At 43.0% G+C, this 22899-nt stretch overlaps 1 protein-coding gene across 4 annotated transcripts in view; it reads left to right on the forward strand.

Moving 5' to 3' along the window:
* The window catches only part of TMEM255B (transmembrane protein 255B), an 81211-nt gene that overhangs the window by 15437 nt on the left and 42875 nt on the right, over positions 1–22899 (forward strand). For 3 of the 4 annotated variants that reach the window (XM_068268214.1, XM_068268217.1, XM_068268215.1), the window contains exons 2-3: positions 10442–10584; positions 18777–18839. In XM_068268214.1, coding sequence (XP_068124315.1) covers positions 10442–10584; positions 18777–18839 — 206 coding nt within the window. Of the gene's footprint in view, positions 1–443; positions 498–10441; positions 10585–18776; positions 18840–22899 lie in introns of those variants that run through there. The other variant, XM_068268216.1, reaches the window with a different exon arrangement.

Raw genomic sequence — 22899 nt, forward strand, 5'->3', positions numbered from 1 at the left:
ATTGCATGCGTAACACACAATGCGACCATTTGCTCGTGTCGCCCTCCTGCATTTACAGGATGTGCAAAGCGCCAGTGTAAAACTAGCCTTAAAAGGATGAAGAGTGTGCGTTAATATGGATGAAAGAACCCTAAGGCAGAAGTTGCGCTTGTCTTTCAGTTTTCTACACTTTTCAGAAAACTGAAAGACGAGGGTGGCCCTTGCCTTACAGCAGCTAATGTAATTTATTGAGAAAACTGACAAATTGCGCAAGATGTCAATTTTTTTTCCCCCTGCACAGGAAATCTGCATTCAAGTGAGACCTAGCCCATTGATTAACATGAGTTCTCAGTTGAAATCAGATTTTCTGTGCAGAAAACGTGCACGAAAGCCGACAAGTGTGACCCCTGCCTAAGGGTTCTTTTACAATTAATCAGTTGCTGTCAGTTGTAACTGAAAGGACAGCGGATGTGCAGTCCAGTGTCAATGTTTCCCTATGGCCTCTTTCACACTATATGGTAAAAAATGGAAGCTTTTTCACAATGCGCTGCTATGGAGAAAAACGCAATGCAAACCACTACAAACTAATGCATACCAATTGTAAAAGGGCCCTGAATGTAAAGCTCTGTGTCAGAGCTGCAAGGATCAGCTGGTATCAGTGGCAATAACTCCCCTATTTGCCTGTAAATCATTAGAGATCTGAAACTTTTTTTTGCCACTTTGGGTTCACTTTAAAGTGTATCAAATTTTACAATACTAGACACAGCAGTATCGCAGACAGGTGTGCTTAGACTGCCATCCAGTGTTGAGTGTCTGTCTGGAAATATGCATTTGAGATTTAATCAGAGGATCTAATGTGAAAGCTGCCTCTGTGTTAATGCAGCAAATCACAGAGTGTTGACATGTCTGTAGCCTTCTGCTGTAATGAAATGATTTTACTCCTGTCTAATTGAATGAATAGCTTATACAGCTATTCTAGTGTCCGTGTATGTCGGCTTATAAAAATGATTTCATTTGGAGGAAAAATAATTCCCACTTAAATACATTTGTGATGAGTGACACATTTTGCTCCTGTGGTTATAATTTGCTTACTCCAAGTTTCAGGCGGACTGGACCATCTCAGTCCTTTTTTGAAACATATTTGGATACTTATGGATTGTTCACAAGTACTACAGCTACAGACATATCTAGATGAGGTTGCGGAATGGCCAAACTGGCACTTGAATTTGGCTTTTGTATTTGGCTCTTGTAAATTCACTCAATGCAGTGTGGTAACTTTGATATGAGATTCCATAAAAGTCGCACTGGTCCATTACTCTAGATCAGTGCTTCTCAACATTTTATTGGTATGGACCCCTTTTAAAACCCCGTACTCACCAAGTACCCCCTAGCATAGTAAACATTATCACAAGTACCCCTTGACAAATATATATTTAATTGTAGCACATGATAATTGGTTCTAAACCATTTCCAAGCATTTACTATTACATTTAAAGCGGAATATAACCCTGCATTTCAACTTTGCTCTAAAACATTATTTACAGTATATTATATGCAACCAGCATTTTTTTTTTACTAGACCAGCATTGGAAGGGTTACACACAGCTTTAAAGTTCCTGGAGATTTCTGCAGACGCATCCGAAGCTGACAAAGATACATTTTGTTTACATAAATGTATCTAAGTGTTGAATGTGACTCACTCTCTCAGGAGCTGGAGGACAGCCAAAGAGTGTGTAACATTTCTCAATAGATACATATAACTAAATAGAATGTAACAATCTGAACTTCTGCATATCTCTCCGGGAGTGTTTAAAGAATGTTATCTGCATACAGAGGCTGGATCTGCCTATACAGCCCAGCCTCTGTTGCTATCCCAAACCCCACTAAGGTCCCCCTGCACTCTGCAATCCCTCATAAATCACAGCCGTGCTGTGAGGCTGTGTTTACATCTGTAGTGTCAGTCTCAGCTGCTCCGCCGCCTCCTGCATAGCTCTGGTCCCTGCCCCTGTCCCTTCCCTCCAATCAGCAGGGAGGGAAGGGATGCAGGCGGGGACTGGAGTTCTGCAGGAGGCGGGGAGAGCAGCAGACTGACACTATAGAGATAAACACAGCCAGCTCTGACAAGCTGTTTGTCAGCAGCGTGGCTGTGATTTATGAGGGATTGCAGAGTGCAGAGGGACCTTAGGGGGGTTTGGGATAGCAACAGAGGCTGGGCTGTATAGGCAGATCCAGCCTCTGTATGCAGATAATATTCTTCAAACCCACCTCGGGTTCTCTTTAAACCTCTGTGTTTAACCCTTCCAATGCTGGTCTAGTAAAAAAAATGCTTTTTGCATATAATATGCTGTAAATAATGTTTTAGAGCAAAATTGAAATGCAGGGTTATATTCCGCTTTAATTAGCTAAAATACTAATTTGGTGTTGATTAAATAAGATTTATCATTTTCTAAAACTTTATATTTGTTATTCTGTATAGTATATTAAACCGGAGTACCCCCTGGAACCATCTATGAGAAAATTGATCAGAAAAACGATCAAAATCAGATCGGACCTGTTGGAAATTATCTATCAAGCCATCTATTTGCCCGAAAAAAAATCATCCTCTATTCCCAGCATTATACTTTCAGCTATAGACCCTGAACAAGCATGCAGCGGGCATTTCTGACATTATTAGCTGCATGCTTGCTTCTGGTGTTATTTAAACACTACTGCAGTCAAATAAAGTAGCAGGAGTGCCAAACAACTGGTATTTAAAAGATAATAAAAATCACATCCTCCATAGCCCCCTCGTTACATTTGTCCAGCGCTGCGTAATATGTTTGGGCAGCTTATAGGTTTGCTATCTGCCGCCATCTTCCTTCACTATCTATCTTTACCTCATAATAACATTTTTTCTCCACTTGCTGGTTATTTTTCTACTTTCTAATTTGCACATATATCTACTTTATGGATTTAATTGCTGTACTCTTATGGATTTTTGAGAATTTTTCTATTTTTCTACTTTTTATATATTGAATGTATGTTTTACTTACTTTGTATTTTGCACGTTAATCACTGTGAAGATTTAAGAGAGTACTGGTTTAATATTTAAGCCTATATAGCACTGGCACTTTATCATTAGCAGGAAGTTGCTTGAGATAATTATTTATATATTATTATATACTCCTCCTGGGATATTGTTCTGTGAAGCAGGAGTCTCTAGCTTCACATTTTTATTTACAAGATTGGGACACTGCTATACATTTAATCACAGTGATACCCAGGAGAGCTATTTTTTCATGTTCAGTACACTCGACAATTGTTACCTTGTTATTTAGGGACTTGTGCACCAGGTCTGGCTGCTTGTTTTTAATTGTTTTTATTTTTTGAGCTGGTCATACATAAAGATTTTTTCATGGATCTTGGTGTCCTGAGCTGTATCTAAGTGATTGCCTTTAGCCTGTTATTAAAGTATAAGGGAGGGGATTCTTAGCTTTTTTGGTTGTGAGTATCAGTTTTGAGGTCGATGACCTATTCCCCTGACTACAGATACCTATTAAGGTGATTGTGATAATCTGATGCTAGATATGCTTGCTCGTGTCTCTTTAGTGTGAATCGCTGCTTAACCACTTCCCGACCGCCGTATTGACAATTGGCGGCCGGGAAGTGCACCCCGCAAGGACCGCCGTATTGACAATTGGCGGCGGTCCTTGTAGGGGCATGGGCGGAGCGATCGCGTCATCCGTGACGCGATCCTCCGCCTCCGCCTGGCGCCGCTCACCCGCCGCAACATCCCGCCGGCCATACGGAAGCGCCGGCGGGATGTTAACCCGACGATCGCCGCATACAAAGTGTATAATACACTTTGTAATGTTTACAAAGTGTATTATACAGGCTGCCTCCTGCCCTGGTGGTCCCAGTGTCCGAGGGACCACCAGGGCAGGCTGCAGCCACCCTAGTCTGCACCAAGCACACTGATTTTTTACCCCCCCTGCCCCAGATCGCCCACAGCACCCATCAGACCCCCCCCCTGCCCACCCCCCAGACCCCTGTTTGCACCCAATCACCCCCCTAATCACCTATCAATCACTCCCTGTCACTATCTGTCAACGCTATTTTTTTTTTATCCCCCCCCTGCCCACTGCTCCCTCCTGGTCACCCCCCCACCCCTCAGATTCTCCCCAGACCCCCCCCCCAGACCCCCCCCCCCCCAGACCCCCCCCCCATGTACTGTATGCATCTATCCCCCCTGATCACCTGTCAATCACCTGTCAATCACCTGTCAATCGCCTGTCAATCACCCATCAATCACCCCCTGTCACTGCCACCCATCAATCAGCCCCTAACCTGCCCCTTGCGGGCAATCTGATCACCCCCCCACACCAATAGATCGCCCGCAGATCCGACATCAGATCACCTCCCAAATCCATTGTTTACATCTATTCTCTCCTCTAAACACCCACTAATTACCCATCAATCACCCATCAATCACCCCCTATCACCACCTGTCACTTTTACCTATCAGATCAGACCCTAATCTGCCCCTTGCGGGCACCCAATCACCCGCCCACACGCTCAGATTGCCCTCTGACCCCCCCTTATCAATTCACCAGTGCATTAATTACATCTGTTCTTCCCTGTAATAACCCACTGATCACCTGTCAATCACCTGCCAATCACCTATCACCCATCAATCACCCCCTGTCACCCCCTGTCACTGCCACCCATCAATCAGCCCCTAACCTGCCCCTTGCGGGCAATCTGATCACCCACCCACACCATTAGATCGCCCGCAAACCCGCCGTCAGATTACCTCCCAAATGTATCGTTTACATCTGTTATCTTCTCTAAACACCCACTAATTACCCATCAATCACCCATCAATCACCCCCTATCACCACCTGTCACTGTTACCTATCAGATCAGACCCTAATCTGCCCCTTGCGGGCACCCAATCACCCGCCCACACGCTCAGATTGCCCTCAGACCCCCCCCCCTTATCAATTCGCCAGTGCATTAATTACATCTGTCCTTCCCTGTAATAACCCACTGATCACCTGTCAATCACCTGCCAATCACCTATCACCCATCAATCACCCCCTGTCACTGCCACCCAACAATCAGCCCCTAACCTGCCCCTTGCGGGCAATCTGATCACCCACCCACACAAATAGATCGCCCGCAGATCCGACATCAGATCACCACCCAAGCGCAGCGTTTACATCTATTCTCTCCTCTAAACACCCACTAATTACCCATCAATCACCCCCTATCACCACCTGTCACTGTTACCCATCAGATCAGACCCTAATCTGCCCCTTGCGGGCACCCAATCACCCGCCTACACGCTCAGATTGCCCTCAGACCCCCCCTTATCAATTCGCCAGTGCAATATTTACATCTGTCCTTCCCTGTAATAACCCACTGATCACCTGTCAATCACCTGCCAATCACCTATCACCCATCAATCACCCCCTGTCACTGCCACCCATCAATCACCCCCTGTCACTGCCACCCATCAATCACCCGCTGTCACTGCCACCCATCAATCAGCCCCTAACCTGCCCCTTGCGGGCAAACTGATCACCCACCCACACCAATAGATCGCCCGCAGATCCGACATCAGATCACCACCCAAGCGCAGTGTTTCCATCTATTCTCTACCCTAAACACCCACTAATTACCCATCAATCACCCCCTGTCAATGCTACCTATCAGATTAGACCCCTATCTGCCCCTAGGGCACTCAATCACCCGCCCACACCCTCAGAATGCCCTCAGACCCCAGCCCTGATCACCTCGCCAGTGCATTGCTTGCATCTATTCCCCCCTCTAATCACACCTTGAGACACCCATCAATCACCTCCTGTCACCCCCTAGCACACCTACCCATCAGATCAGGCCCCAATTTGCCCCGTGTGGGCTCCTGATCACTCGGCCAAACCCTCAGATCCCCCTCAGACCCCCTTCCGATCACCTCCCCAGTGCATTGATTGCATCTATTTTCCCCTCTAACCACCCCCTGAGACACCCATCAATCACCTCCTGTCACCCCCCCTAGCACTCCTATCCATCAGATCAGTCCCAATACAACCTGTCATCTAAAAGGCCACCCTGCTTATGACCGGTTCCACAAAATTCGCCCCCTCATAGACCACCTGTCATCAAAATTTGCAGATGCTTATACCCCTGAACAGTCATTTTGAGACATTTGGTTTCCAGACTACTCACGGTTTTGGGCCTGTAAAATGCCAGGGCGGTATAGGAACCCCACAAGTGACCCCATTTTAGAAAAAAAGACACCCTAAGGTATTTTGTTAGGTGTATGACGAGTTCATAGAAGATTTTATTTTTTGTCAAAAGTTAGCGGAAATTAATTTTTATTGTTTTTTTTTCCCAAAGTGTCATTTTTCACTAACTTGTGACAAAAAATAAAATCTTCTATGAACTCGCCATACACCTAACAGAATACCTTGGGGTGTCTTCTTTCTAAAATGGGGTCACTTGTGGGGTTCCTATACTGCCCTGGCATTTTAGGGCCCCTAAACCGCGAGGAGTAGTCTAGAAAACAAATGCTTCAAAATGATCTGTGAATTGGACGTTGGGCCCCTTAGCGCACCTAGGCTGCAAAAAAGTGTCACACATGTGGTACCGCCGTACTCAGGAAAAGTAGTATAATGTGTTGTAGGGTGTATTTTTACACATACCCATGCTGGGTGGGAGAAATTTCTATATAAATGGACAATTGTGTGTAAAAAAATCAAACAATTGTCATTTACAGAGATATTTCTCCCACTTAGCATGGGTATGTGTAAAAATACACCCCAAAACGCATTATACTACTTCTCCTGAGTACGGCGGTACCACATGTGTGGCACTTTTTTACACCCTAAGTACGCTAAGGGGCCCAAAGTCCAATGAGTACCTTTAGGATTTCACAGGTCATTTTGCGACATTTGGTTTCAAGACTACTCCTCACGGTTTAGGGCCCCTAAAATGCCAGGGCAGTATAGGAACCCCACAAATGACCCCATTCTAGAAAGAAGACACCCAAAGGTATTCCGTACGGAGTATGGTGAGTTCATAGAAGATTTTATTTTTTGTCACAAGTTAGCGGAAAATGACACTTTGTGAAAAAAACTATTAAAATCAATGTCCGCTAACTTGTGACAAAAAAATAAAAACTTCTATGAACTCACCATACTCCTAACGGAATACCTTGGGGTGTCTTCTTTCTAAAATGGGGTCATTAGTGGGGTTCCTATACTGCCCTGGCATTTTAGGGGCCCTAAACCGCGAGGAGTAGTCTTGAAACAAAAATGACCTGTGAAATCCTAAAGTTACTCATTGGACTTTGGGCCCCTTAGTGCAGTTAGGGTGCAAAAAAGTGCCACACATGTGGTTTCGCCGTACTCGGGAGAAGTAGTATAATGTGTTTTGGGGTGTATTTTTACACATACCCATGCTGGGTGGAAGAAATACCTCTGTAAATGACAATCTTTTGATTTTTTTACACACAATTGTCCATTTACAGAGGTATTTCTCCCACCCAGCATGGGTATGTGTAAAAATACACCCCAAAACACATTGTACTACTTCTCCCGAGTATGGCGATACCACGTGTGGCACTTTTTTGCACCCTAACTGCGCTAAAGGGCCCAAAGTCCAATGAGTACCTTTAGGATTTCACAGGTCATTTTGAGAAATTTCGTTTCAAGACTACTCCTCACGGTTTAGGGCCCCTAAAATGTCAGGGCAGTATAGGAACCCCACAAATGACCCCATTTTAGAAAGAAGACACCCCAAGGTATTCCGTTAGTAGTATGGCGAGTTCATAGAAGATTTTATTTTTTGTCACAAGTTAGCGGAAATTGATTTTAATTGTGTTTTTTCACAAAGTGTCATTTTCCGCTAACTTTTGACAAAAAATAAAATCTTCTATGAACTCACCATACTCCTAACGGAATACCTTGGGGTGTCTTCTTTCTAAAATGGGGTCATTTGTGGGGTTCCTATACTGCCCTGGCATTTTAGGGGCCCTAAACCGTGAGGAGTAGTCTTGAGACGAAATTTCTCAAAATGACCTGTGAAATCCTAAAGGTACTCATTGGACTTTGGGCCCTTTAGCGCAGTTAGGGTGCAAAAAAGTGCCACACATGTGGTATCGCCGTACTCAGGAGAAGTAGTATAATGTGTTTTGTGGTGTATTTTTACACATACCCATGCTGAGTGGGAGAAAGATCTCTGTAAATGGACAATTGTGTGTTATAAAAATTAACAAATTGTCATTTACAGAGATATTTCTCCCACCCAGCATAGGTATGTGTAAAAATACACCCCAAAACACATTATACTACTTCTCCTGAGTATGGCAATACCACATGTGTGGCACTTTTTTGCAGCCTAACTGCGCTAAGGGGCCCAAAGTCCAATGAGCACCTTTAGGCTTTACAGGGGTGCTTACAATTTAGCACCCACCAAAATGTCAGGACAGTAAACACACCCCACAAATGACCCCATTTTGGAAAGTAGACCCTTCAAGGTATTCAGAGAGGGGCATGGTGAGTCCGTGGCAGATTTCATTTTTTTTTGTCGCAAGTTAGAAGAAATGGAAACTTTTTTTTTTTTTTTTTTTTCTCACAAAGTGTCATTTTCCGCTTACTTGTGACAAAAAATAATATCTTCTATGAACTCACTATGCCTCTCAGTGAATACTTTGGGATGTCTTCTTTCCAAAATGGGGTCATTTGGGGGGTATTTATACTATCCTGGAATTCTAGCCCCTCATGAAACATGACAGGGGGTCAGAAAAGTCAGAGATGCTTGAAAATGGGAAAATTCACTTTTTGCACCATAGTTTGTAAACGCTATAACTTTTACCCAAACCAATAAATATACACTGAATGGGTTTTTTTTATCAAAAACATGTTTGTCCACATTTTTCGCGCTGCATGTATACAGAAATTTTACTTTATTTGAAAAATGTCAGCACAGAAAGTTAAAAAAATCATTTTTTTGCCAAAATTCATGTCTTTTTTGATGAATATAATAAAAAGTAAAAATCGCAGGAGCAATCAAATAGCACCAAAAGAAAGCTTTATTAGTGACAAGAAAAGGAGCCAAAATTCATTTAGGTGGTAGGTTGTATGAGCGAGCAATAAACCGTGAAAGCTGCAGTGGTCTGAATGGAAAAAAAGTGGCCGGTCCTTAAGGGGTAGAAAGCCCTAGGTCCTCAAGTGGTTAATATGTTGGCACTTTATAGGTACAATAAATAAATAAATAAAGTGTACCTGAGACGAGAAGCGTCCCAGGTTCCACACTTACCTTGGGCTTCCTTAAGCCCCCTTAAGGCTCATCATCCCTCACTATCTATAGTCTCCAGGTGGCTCCAGGTTCCCACAATTCAGCCAGAAAACCTGGCTGAATCGCGCTTCGTCATGCATGTGGCCAGGCACACTCCCCATCTCGCTCCCGTGGCTGGGAGCGTTCTGCACTTGCACAGTACTACTGCACAGGCGCAGAATGCTAGCAGGGATGGGAGTGCGACAGGGGAGCACAACTGGCTGGGCCGCACATGCACAATGAAGCGCGACTTAGTCAGGCCTTCCCGGGTAAATTGCGGGGAACCGGAGCCACCTGGAGAGACGACGAGGGGCCTTAAGGGTGCTTAAGGAAGCGCCAGGTAAGTGTGGAACCTGAGACACTTCCTGTCTCAGATTCCCTTTAAAGGGAACCTGGAGCAAGAGGTATATGGAGGCTGCCATATTTATTTCCTTTTAAACAATACTAGTCGCCTGGCAGCCACATTGATCATTCTGGCATCAGTAGTGTCTGAATCACACACCTAAAACAAGCATGCAGCTAATCTTGATAGATTTTTGTTGCTTGTTTAGGGTCAGTGGCTAAAAGTATTAGAAGCAGAGGATCAGCAAGACAGCCAGGCAACTGGTATTGCTTAAAATATTATGTCAGCCTCCATAGAAATATTGCATGAAGCCTAGTAGTTTGGGTGTTCATAGGTTTCAGCAGTGGAAATATACACAGACCACTAGCATGCAATCACGTTTCAGTATACAGCAGGCAGTCCAGTGTAACATGATTTCTAATTACCATAATTCTTCTAGATTACAGCTTTTTACACATTGTTTACAGTGTTTGTATTGTTTATGTAACTTAAAGCGAACCTTAAGTCACCTAAAAAAAATGAGATGAACTCACCTGGGGCTTCCCTCAGCCCCCAGCAGACGATCGGTGCCCTCGCAGCTCCGCTCCGATGTCCCAGGACCCGCCGGCGACGACTTCCGGTTTCGCCGTCACCGGCCGACAGGCATGGGAACGCGAGTGATTGTTCGCGTTCCCAGCCTGTATATCGCCCCCTATGCTGCTATTGCAGGGTTATATTCCGCTTTAAGAGAAGCCATTGTCATAATTTTTTACACAATATGAATATTATTTGATTTGATGAAGTTCAATTTAATTGCAGCCCACTTTGCTAAAAGAAAAAGAACTTCCCTGTGGTTCACCATCTCTCTTCTCGCAGTATCCCTATTAATACTGATCCTAGGACTAATTGCCACCACAAGGACAGAAAACATAACAGTCGGAGGTTACTACCCGGGCATAATTGTAAGTGCGTTTCTGTTTAATATATATAAGTTAGAATTGTTTTTCATTGGCTAACTAGATTCACAAGAAACAAATAATTTACCTGAGTTGTTTAATGAACATGAACAGTATAACAATCACAAAAGGGCTCATTCACACTGTATGTGTATGTGAGTTGCAGTGAGTTTTGACTCACTGCACAGTGTGCGTTTTACTTGGTAACATGAATGTCCATAGACTTTCATTTTATCATTCACACTTCAACGGTGAGTTGCTGTGCAGTGCATTTCATGTCTTTGAAATGGTGGATTCAGTGCCTGGCTCTCCTGTCTGGTGATATTTTTAAAGTATATATGGTAAAGAGTTTAGGCTAAACAGCTCTGGTATGTTGTCCTATATTTCAGAGTAGCAGCATTACTGTTAGTCCTCAAGGTATACCATCAGTTAAGCAGGTCTAACAGGGCCTGAGCCCATTAACGCAGTTGTGTCCGCTTCTGTCTGCTTTTCAGCATCTGTAACATTGATGTTTAACTGAAAAACGGACACAGCTGCATCAGTGGGCTCAGGCCCTATCAGTGACTAGATCTAGATGTTTTTGTTCTAACAGTTCTGTATCTCTCCCCTGAAGGAAGCTGTTAGAAAATTAAATGGGGAGAGTCGGATCAATTATTGGCAGTCTTGTGAATGTGACTAATCCGTGAACAATGCACACACACTAATTTCCGTTAAACCTTCTCCAGGTATATAGGTGTAATGTCTTGAATGTACAGGAATGCAATTATCAGGAGGATAAATTGGCCAGTGTGCTATGACATGGGGCGACTCGGAGTGGAGATGTAATAAAATCTCTGATAAATGTAGTGATGATTTTTTATTATAGTACACTGTGACTGAGACATTGCTTTTTCATCTAATAAATTACATATTATTTTGGACAATTCATTCAAGTTAGCTACCGAGGAAGACTGTGTGCCTGTCCAATTCCAGGAGATAAAATGCTGCAGGCATTGGCAGTGTTAAACTAACAATTCAATCTGCCGTTAACTTATTTCTGTCACAGTGGATTACAATATAAAATCATCAGAGATTTTATTCCCATGCCCAGTCTCTCCCTTCTGAGAACATGGCTATTTCATGCAAGTAATCATAGCATGCATTCCCTGCACTACCAAGACATTATACCTATACACTTAGGGCTGATTCACACTATGAGAGCTTTTTAACCATTTTGGTACCAGCAGCCTCTGCCCCCTTGCCTGCTGGTACAGTAAAACGCAGCAAAAATCCGAATCGTGGCAAAAATCCGCTGCTCCCGCCGGTCACGCTGTTCTGTCCCCGCCTCAGGCTGCTCTCTCTGCAGTCTCTATGACGGCAGAGCACTGTGCGCCGGTCAGGAGCAGCTTTCATTGGCTCCTGACCCTGTCACTCAATGTAAGCCAATGGGATTAGCTTACAGTGATGACAGGGCCAGGAGACAATGAAAACGTCTCCTGACCGGCTCACGGTGCTCTGCCGTCATAGAGACGAGCAGGGCGAGCAAATTGTGGTGGGGTTAAAGCAGCGAGATCGGCGGTAATGGCGGGGACGCGCGGTTAATGGGACGTTGAACCAACATCCAGTCGGGCCGCAGCGCCACCTGCTGGATGTAGATTCAACCTACGTTGGTCCGGAACCAGTTGAACGCCAGAGATTTTAAAACCTCTTGGTAATGCAATCTTATGGGGGATTTTTACAAAAACACATAGCTCCAGTGTGAACACTCACATAGGATAACATTAGCTAGAGCTTTTAAAATCACAAGCGCTTAGAAAAACTCTTGTAGTGTGAATGAGCCCTTTCAGAAATCCCTCTAAAAGCGCTTGTACAATGATTCTCTATGAGAGTGTTCACATATGAGTGGTTCGATTCCGTACCACTTTGAGGGTGATTCGCCTATAATGGAAGGTAAAGGGAAATCTCAAAGCCCTGGGGGAAAAAAATGCTTTGTATAGCGATTCTCCAAGCGCTTTCATGAATAAATACATTGTATTTATTGTATTTATTAATACAATGTATCAACAGGGATATGTGAGGGAGCAGGCTGGTGTTGTATTCTGTTGTCTATTGAACTCGATGAATGTATTTTCAACCCAAATAACTATGTAACTATGTATATTACAAGAGTTCCCTTCCTGAATGATGGCATGAAGTGAAAGAAAAAAACCCTTGCAAAAGCACTTAAAGGGATACTGTAGGGGGGTCGGGGGAAAATGAGCTGAACTTACCCGGGGCTTCTAATGGTCACCCACAGAAATCCTGTGTTGGCGCAGCCACTCCCCAATGCTCCGGCCCCGCCTCCGGTTCACTTCTGGAATTTCTGACTTTAAAGTCAGAAAACCACTGCGCCTGCGTTGCCGTGTCCTCGCTCCCGCTGATGTCACCAGGAGTGTACTGCGCAGACACAGACCATACTGGGCCTGCGCTGTGCGCTCTTGATGACATCAGCAGGATCGAGGACACGGCAATGCAGGCGCAGTGGTTTTCTGACTTTAAAGTCTGAAATTCCAGAAGTGAACTGGAGGCGGGGCCGGAGCATCGGTGAGCGGCTGCGCGGGCACAGGATGTCTGCGGGGGACCATTAGAAGCCCCGGGTAAGTTCAGCTCATTTTCCCCCGACCCCCCTACAGTATCCCTTTAAAAAAGCACTTTATACAGCACAGGGAAAGGCGATTTTAAAAATCGAAAAAAAATTGCTCAGCACTTGAAAAGCACTGTCGACTTACAATGTGAACAAGGCTTTAGAGAAAGTTTCATGCAAATGACTGTGTATGCATTATTTAGGGATTAGTCACTTTCACAAAACTGTCAATAATCTCTTTCACCCTCAGGCTCAGACATTCTGGCAATAACAGCCAGCATGGGGGGGGAAAGGGTTAAGGGATGGGGCAGGGCTGCTTTAAAATATATATGTATATATATATATGTATGTATGTACAGTATGTATGTGTGTGTGTGTGCATGATGGTGCAAAAAGCACCATTCTGAGGTGAGTGATATGTCTAACCATTTGGATACAGCAGGCGATGAGGTTAGCACTCATATGCTCTCATTTTTGCCATTAAAGGGAACCTGAAGTGAAAAGCATATGGAGGCTGCCATATTTATTTCCTTTTAGGGCTGGTGCATGCCTGAGCGGTTCGTGAGCATTTTTAAAAATGCTTGGGCATAGAAAACCGCTTGGCTAATGCATTTCAATGGGCGTGTGCATACCAGAGCGGTTCGTTTTTTCCCCAAACGCAAACTCGGGGGCTGCAGCATTTTTTAGATTTCTGAGGCGATTCTGCCTCAATGTTAAGTATAGGAAAGTGGAAAACCGCTCTGAAAAACGCTAGATCAGAGCGGTTTTCCAGACGTTTTTGTTACAGAAGCTGTTTAGTAACGGCTTTACTGTAACAAAATATAAAAAATGCTACACAAAAAGCTCCAAAAAATGCTAGGCATGTTTAGAAAACCTCTCTAAACATGCCTAGGAATCGCTCTGAAAATCTGCTTAAAAAGCCTCTAGCGTTTGCAGATCTGCTAGAAGTTTTTGGTGTGCACTGGCCCTTAAACAATACCAGTTACCTGGCAGTCCTGCTGATCTCTTTGGCTGCAGTCGTGTCTGAATCACATGCCTGAAAGAAGCATTTAGCTAATTGGGACAGACTTTGGTCAGAGCATTCTTGTTCAGGGTCTTAGGCTTATAGTAGAGTAAGAAAATCAGCAGGAAAGCTAGGCAGTTGCATTGTTTAAATATGTCATTCTCCATATTCCTCTGACTTCAGGTGTGCTTTAAAAGAACTACACCCCTCATCGAATCCACTAATTCAGGGCTGTCCAACACCAGCCCTCGAGGGCCACATCCATGCCAGTGTTTAGGATGGACTGAGAAATGTGTTCTACTTGTTGAACCACACACACCTTTTCTAATTAATTTGAGCTGTGCCATAAATGTGTGAGGACCTCGGCCCTTGAGGACAGGAGTTGGGCAGCCCTCCACTAGTTCAATCAAAGGGAAGAACACAGGATGCGGGGAAAAACATCCAAATGAACTCTTTCTCGTCTAGATAATACAGTATATACCTGGCAGGGTAATGTTAACTGAGTGTAGTTAAAAAAAACCTCAGGAATTAAACTTAGGCTTTGTTCACATTATAAAACACAAGTGCTGAGTGTTTTTTAAAGCGATTTTCCTGGCGATTTATGAGCAATTTGCAATTTTTATAAGTGATTTTGTAAGCGCTTTTGTTTGGTTATTTGAGCTTTTCTTTTTGCAGACAATCAGGAAGTGAACTCTGACCTGGAACTGAATATCTTTAATGTACTTTCTAATGAAAAGCGCTCACAAAATCACTTATCCAAGCGCTTTTTAAAGCACTTGGCGATGTTCCTATACCTTGCATTGAAGCGCAGAAAATGGTGCAGGACCCATGATTGCGCTTGGAAAGAAAGCTCAACGCTCATGTGAGAACAATGACATTGAAATTTATTGCACAAGCGCTTTTAAAGTGCTTTTTTAAAAAGCTAGCACTTAAAATAATCTCAAAGCACTTCTAGTGTAAGCCCTTATTGTTGGTGACTGTTGAAATTAAATCAGGCCCTGTACAACCTTTTACATATAAGATAAAAACCCTTACTGCAGAATACCCAGATAGCGCATGGTGAGCCAGGTCCACTAGAAGGGTATAAGGGGATAAATGAGACCAAAAAGCCTGCTTACTAAGAAGCGATGCTCAATGTACTTAAAACAGAAGAATAAACAGAATAATAAACCAAAAGAAAGAAAAATCGCTTTAAAGGACAACTCTAGCGGGAGGAATATGGAGGCTGCCATATTGATTTCCTTTTAAGCAATACCAGTTACCTGGCAGTCCTGCTGATCCTCTACGTGTAATACTTTTAGCCATATACCCTCAACAAGAATGCAGCAGATCAGGGATTTCTGACATTATTGTCAGATCTGACAAGATTAGCTGCATGCTTGTTACTGGTGTTATTCCAACACTACTCAGCCAAATAGACCAGCAGGGCTGCCAGGCACCTGGTAATATTTAAAAGGAAATAAATATGGCAGCCTCCATATACTTCAAACTACAGGTGTCCTTTAAACATTTAGAATGTAAACAAAGGAGTATAATTAAAATGAGTGGACACCTTCATGGTTCTTTAAAAAAAAAAATATGTATCACTCCAACGGGAGTCCTCTGTGTAAGTTATGGATTTAGTTTAGATGGCTGAAGTTAGGGGTGACAGAGAGAGAGAACTGAGCAATATGAAATAAGCTTGTACCCTGATAGGTGGATGGGGAGGGTACAGAACAAGAACCTTTCATAAGCTACTACTTGAGTACCGTGGTTACTGACTGGGCCGGATTAAGCACTAGAGGCATGGGTGGGTGGGCTGGGTGGTGGGGTCACCGTGGGTGGGCCCCCCAACCCTCAAATTATTTTTTTTAAGTGTCTGCTATTGCGATGGAAAACACTTTGCAGCTCTTACATGTGATATTGGTGTTGCTGAATGGTTAGTAAATGAATGGTTATGCCATTACAGTCATGTACATGAACCCAGAGTGAGAACATTTATTAAATTGGGGCTGTCCTGCATTTATTAATGATAAGCTGCTGCTTTTGTTGTGTAGATGTGACCAGAGCCGGATTATCCACCAGGCAATAAAGGCAGTTGCTTTGATCTAGTCAAATGTCAAGGGCCCCATGTCCCCAAGAAAGATTTATTGTCCCTGTTCATGTAACTTTTTATGGTCCGTTAAAAACAAAGTCTGTAGGAATGCTCTCTGAGTGTTTCTCTCCCTCCTGGATCCTCTTCCCCCCTCTTCTTAGCTTGTAAAGCTGTCAGACACAGGCTGGGGGCTGGAAAGACTAATGTTATCTGTGTGATCTCTGTCCAGTGTTCAAACAGCAGAAACGGCTTGCTAGCCAGGAAGGATACAGGTACATCTGTAGTTAACTTTTCTTCCATGATAGCATCATCATTTAGACAAACTGCTCTGTTAAAAGTCTTTGGCTGGTAGCACACTTGTCTGTCAGTTTTCTGTGCGTGCTTTTCTGCATGCGTTTTTACCATGTGTGTCTGTACGTGGGAAAACGCAGGCATTTTTGTCACAGAAGCTACTTTAATTAATATAGAAAATCCACACTTTGCTTCACTGCTGGTTTTTTTCTGTATAGGAAAAACACCTAAGGACCCATCCACACTAGAAGCGCTTTTCTGAGCGTTTTGCGATTGATTAGTGATTTTTAAAATCACTCCCATTAAAATAGCAGAAAAATCAATGCGATTTTTGCATATACGATTGCAAAATCGTGGCAATTTTTACCGTGATTTTAATAAAAGTGAATGGGAGTGATTTAAAAAACGCTTATAAATGCTCAGAAAAGCGCTTCTAGTGTGAATGGGCCTTAACAGTGTGCACTGGCCCTCCATTGATTTACATTGGTTCTAAGTTTTCCTGGGCAGAAAACACAGAGGGGAGCAAAGTGTCTATTACCTCTCCAGGTTCCCGCGCTGCATCTTCGGTGCAGATTCTCCTCCTAGAGTCTGTTCTCCATGGTGACAGCTAAGGTTTCTTATCATGTGACCCACCTATGAGACACTGGCTGGGAGAAATTTAAATCTGGTTACCTCCACTGGGGGTATCCTCTGACTATCCATACTGAGGGGTATCTAGATACCTACAGTATACTGTGGAAATAGTGGGCTGCCTAAGTGGGGGACATCTGGCTACCTGTAAAGTGGGAATCATCTGGCTACCTATACTGGGGGGAAGGGGGACAGCTGGCTATACTGAGGGGTCATCTAGCTACCTATAAGGGGGAGTCACCTGGTTACCTATACTGGGGGAACATGTGGCTACCTTTATGGGGGGTTGTCTCACTATCGATTCTGGGAGGACATCTGGTTACTACCTATACTAGGGGGACATCTGACTACCTATACTGCAGGGACATCCAGTCACTTGTACTGGGGGGACATCCTTTCAACAGGGTGGCTGAGGAGGGGGACCCTAAATGTATTGCTCTGTTTGGGGCCCTGTGTGGTCTTAATCCGGCTGTGGATGTGACTACAGCATAAACTCAATTTCAATGACCTTTTAGTCCAATATGATCCAGGTCAGGTTTTGCCAATTTTTGCCATTTGTTCCACTAACAGCAGACACTTTCTAAAAAATCAGTCTATGTCACTTAATCACTTATGTTCTTCAGTTATCACCAACCTTAGTAAATCAACCCCATAAGGAGAATTTTAGGTTGGCTAACATTTACTTTTGTTAGAGAAGATAAGTTTTCCTGAAAACCTGACCTGAATCTAATAAGAATCAGAATCAGGTTTATTCGCCAAGCACGACTGGGTCATGTCCGGGATTGGGTTTAGCACAGAAAACAGCTTGGATGTGAAGACAATAATCGTTAAGACAATTGATGACAGTAAAGCAACCATAAACAGCAAGACAAAACAAAAACCACAAAAAAGCAAAATAAGCAGCCATAAATATATAGTGATTGTCAGTAGAATAAAAAACTACAATAAAAATAAGAGATATTAGGACAAAACTTTCCAGCTTTTGCCTTGAACGTGTCAGATTATAGTGAGGCTTCCTGAAAGGTTAATGAATAAGCTGTAGTTTGGTGGCAATGCTGTGTCTACATTTGTATGTATTTTCAGTGAGGCCTCATTCATAGTGGCATGATGCTGAGCTGCATTATAAACTCTTAAGCGCAGCTTACCGCACTGCAATTCTAATCCTATGGGACGTTCACAATGCGACATTAGCATCGCATTGTAACGCGTAGTGTTATGGTAACTCACTGCTTGCAATGCCTTACCTCTAAACGCACACGTTACCAGGTACAGGAAAGCATACTTTTCATTGCCTGTATGCTTTCCTGTACCTACTGAATGCGACGGTAACACAGCGTTAATGTGCGTTACAACTTTTTTTATTGCGTTGTGTTGTAATGCTGCGTTGTGACTTTAAGGTCGCATTACAACACAACATCCCACTGTGAGTGAGGCCTCAATCTGAGACAGCCTTTCAGATATCCAGGGCAAGTCTGCAGAATCACTTTGGTTCTGCAGTGTTGGGCAGCTCAGGAGAACCTTATTAGGCAAATGGTTGAGTGCACTGTGTAACTAACTTAATCTAACTATATATTTTCTCTTAACTTTTTCTGTGTCAGCTTGGCTTTGGGTCCTTCCTAGGCATTATTGGAATTCATCTTGTGGAAAACAGAAAACAAATGGTAAGCCCTGTGGTTTCTAGAGCTGCCTCAGTGTTTTGCTTGTAGTGTTATTAAAAAAAAACAATTTAGCACAAAACCTGGCACAGAATGTTTTGGTAGTTTTTACTTTGCTCTACTTATTTATTACACTTGTTCTTTTGGTTGGAGATAATGAGCAGGAGGCACTTCACTGCAAGGATAAGAACAGCATGTGCCAAGGATTGTCCAACTTGTACAGTTGATAGGAAGGAGGGCACAGACAGGGCCGGCCTTTTCCTTAAGTGGCCACTCGGGGCGCCTTAATTTTCATCTTAGAATGGGTGCCCTGAGCTGCTGTGAAGCCCCGCCCCCAAATAGAAGTGAAGTTCGGCTCCCAAAATTGCATCAAAGTTCCACTCCCTACTTCCTTTACAGGTGGATGCTGGAAAGGTGAGTTACATCACCTTTCTCCTGCAAAGTGTAGGGGGGGGGGGCTTCCTCTCTTTCACCACATAAAGTGAGGGACTCTCTGGGTACCTCTACTGGGAGGGGGCTCTATGGGTACATATACTGTAGGGTCTCTATGGCTACCTATTCTGGGGGAGCAGTGTGGCTACCTATACTGGGGGGCTCTCTGACTACCTATACGAGGATGCACTCTGGGTACCTGTACTGGGGGGGCTCTCTGGTTACCTATAACTGGGGGGAGGGGCACTGTGACTACCTATACAGGAGAGCTATCTGATTACTATACTGGGGGGGGGGGGGGGGGTCTCTGGTTACCTATCCTGGAGGTGCCCTCTCTGCCTTTCGTGCCCTTCATACGTTTTTTGCTTTCAGAGAAAAATACTTTGTAGTCTGATATGCAAAGAACAACATTGGCTGTGCATTGAAGCAGACACCCCTTCTGCAAATTATTTATTCCAATAGAACTAAATCCTACACACAATGAATTACAGTTTTGCCTCTTATATTTAAAGGGACTCCGAGCAGTGCAGAAACTATGGAAAGATGCATATCATTTTAAAGCTCTCTTTCTCCTCTTTCCAATGATATATAAACTGCCGCCCTACGTCTTTTAGTTTTCGCTATTTTCACGATTGAAATTGCCGCGGCTGCGATTTCAATCGCGAAAATAAAGAAAACTAAAAGGCGTAGAGCGACGATTTAGGTGTCGCCAGAAAGAGGAGAAAGAGAGCTTTAAAATGATATCCATCTTTCCATAGTTACTTGTATTACACAGGACGACACTTTCCCCAGTGTCAGCAGCTCCATTCAGCAGAAAAAGTCAGCCTGTGTAATACAATGTAACTATGGAAAGATGGATATCATTTTAAAGCTCTCTTTCTCCTCTTTCTGGTGACACCTAAATCGTTGCCCTACGCCTTTTAGTTTTCTTTATTTTCGCGATTGAAATCGCGGCCGCGACAATTTCAATCGCGAAAATAGTGAAAACTAAAAGGCGTAGGGCAGCGGTTTATATATCATTGGAAAGAAGAGAAAGAGAGCTTTAAAATGATATGCATCTTTCTATAGTTTCTGCACTGCTTGGAGTCCCTTTAACATGAAAAGTAGGAAAATGTTTACACAGCTACTTAGACATTATTTGTACATTGTCATTTTAGAACACTTGGGTATTGATGGTGTTCCTTTAAGCAATTATAGCAATGTTTATTGTATACTGGGGGGGACAAATCTGGCTATAAGGCCCAAAACCACAATGAGGCCCATTCACCAAATAGCGGTAAAATTGCCATGCCATGCCAGGCAGCATTACTTATGCCAGTTGAGTATTCGCGCAACACATTTAATCTACGTAATGTGCATGTTGCTGGTGTAACACTCGCTCTACAACTGCTGTGAGCAATGGTGTAATTGCTGTGCGCTTCATACACACTAAAATGTTACCTCTAATTTGTAAGTATCTCCCAGTCTGCCCGTTTGTTACTCATTTAAACCAGTGTGGGGGTCAAAATCTTTGGGGGGTACCAAAGTCAGGTTTTCTCAGGGCATTATGAAACCTAAGGCCAGCCATGGCCACAGACAGATGCTTAAAAGTAGTATTTGCCGCTATTTTTCAGGAGAGGTAAGTTACCCGCTAACTCTTTTATTATACTAATCTCATAAAATTAGTTTGAATTGTATTATTCACTTTGGTGGCAACTCCAGTTTCAGTTTTATTGTTTATATCTGTGTCAGGGGGTTGTTTTTTTTTCTAGTCAAGTTTCCCTAGGGGCCTTTCCTAAGAACCAAGAATGTGATATGTGCATTATTACCTTTACTAGTACTACTGTATCTCCCGATACTGTGATATATTGCACTACTGGCTCCTGTGTTTCTCTCTTGTGTTTTCTCGGCCCTTGGATTTTCCGGGTCCAAGCTCCTTCAAGTCCACCTTGTTTGAAGACTTTTTTTTATATCAATTTAAAAAGTGGTTATTATTCAAAAATACTTTTCTGTTAAGGTTGGATGCACATGTAGATGTAGAGAATATCCAAGATTATTCTACTACCATTTTTGCTTAATAGGACCTATGTTAGAGACTCTGAAGTCTCTTTTTTTACCTTCTTTTGTTTAACAATGCTAGCGTTAAATTGCAGCATCCCCGTGGCACAGGAGTGATTTATTACTTGAGATAAAGCCCTGCAAAGCTCCCAGGCTCGTAGGGCTTCACATCCTCAAAGAGGCTGAGCTTTATACTATAGCTCTATTCCTTTGCAGTTTCTCTCTGCGGATCGCCACCTCTCCCCGCCCCTCTCAATCTTCTTTCCCTAAATGGAGCGGGGAGGAGGCAGAGATCCACGGAGATTGATTGCAGAGAGGCAGAGCTACAGCTGAAAGCTCTGCCTCTCCAGGAAGAAAAGCCCTGTGAGCCAGGGCAGCATGATCTGCAACCTGCAAAGTCGTAGAACTTTGCAGGTCATTTTCTAAGTAATAAATCACTCCTCTGTCGCGGGGATGCGGCAATTTAATTTTGGCATTAAAGCTGAAAAGGATTGTTAAATAAAATAAGGTAAAAAAGAGACTTCAGAGTCTCTTTAAGCAGTTGTATTAAGAATATAGGGAAATTAATGAATTAGGATAAAATAGGAGGAAAAAATACAATTTTATACGATGTAACATGAGCTTTTAGATACAGTATATTTTGTAAATTTCATATTATTACACATATTCTATACATATAAAACTATACTCTGCTATTACAAATAATGGACAACATAGTGTAGAGCAGAAAAAGTCAATACAGGAAATATCATAAGCAGTATGGTCTATTGTAGTATAGTAGACTGTGTAATGAAAAGTGATGTGAACTTAGCTTCATTGTCTGGTAGAATAATAACATTACATATGGACAACATCGGCATCAGTTCCAGTATTGCTGATAAAGGACAGACATATGGCCATAACATAAGGACATAATGCATTTTGGTCTGACTTGATTGGAGCTCACAGTTAAAGAGATGGGCATGTGTGTGGCCACCATTGTGTCATCTGGACATTTGGCACCAATTTTGGCTTTCTGGATCCTGGTCTGGTCAATGAATTAGCAAAATGATTATGTAGCAGAAATACTTTTACTTTTTGAAAACAGAAATTGATTATCTATCAGGCAGAGACTGGACATCGAGTTATTACTCTATTTTAGACAGAAAAGGAATATCCAGATAGCGCATGGTGACCCAGAAACACTAGGAAAGTATAAAGGGCTAAGAGAGACTAAAAAGCAATGCTAAATGTAAATTATTAGCTTACTTAAAACAGAAGGTATGTGCAATAATTAATCTTTAAGTAAGCTGTGGATTCCCATGATGCATTCCTCTCAAATATGCAAATCCTCGCTTTATGCCACAGAAAGCAAAACACATGTCCAAAACTGCTGATGTACAATTAACACATTTTGCAGAGCCACATCAATCCAAAATGCATAGTGTGTTTTAGACTTTCTAGTCCTCATCAGTGCATGGTATGGATTGATAGAGTTGTATGCAATAGGGTTTGGACCAATACTAATGAATACCAAGATAGCTCATGGTGTCCCAGAACCACTGTCACGCTGTCCCCCGATCTGCCTGCATCACTTCTGATTGGACATAGATCTCCC

This window comes from Hyperolius riggenbachi, chromosome 2 (assembly GCF_040937935.1).
Source record: "Hyperolius riggenbachi isolate aHypRig1 chromosome 2, aHypRig1.pri, whole genome shotgun sequence".
Classification (NCBI taxonomy): domain Eukaryota; kingdom Metazoa; phylum Chordata; class Amphibia; order Anura; family Hyperoliidae; genus Hyperolius; species Hyperolius riggenbachi.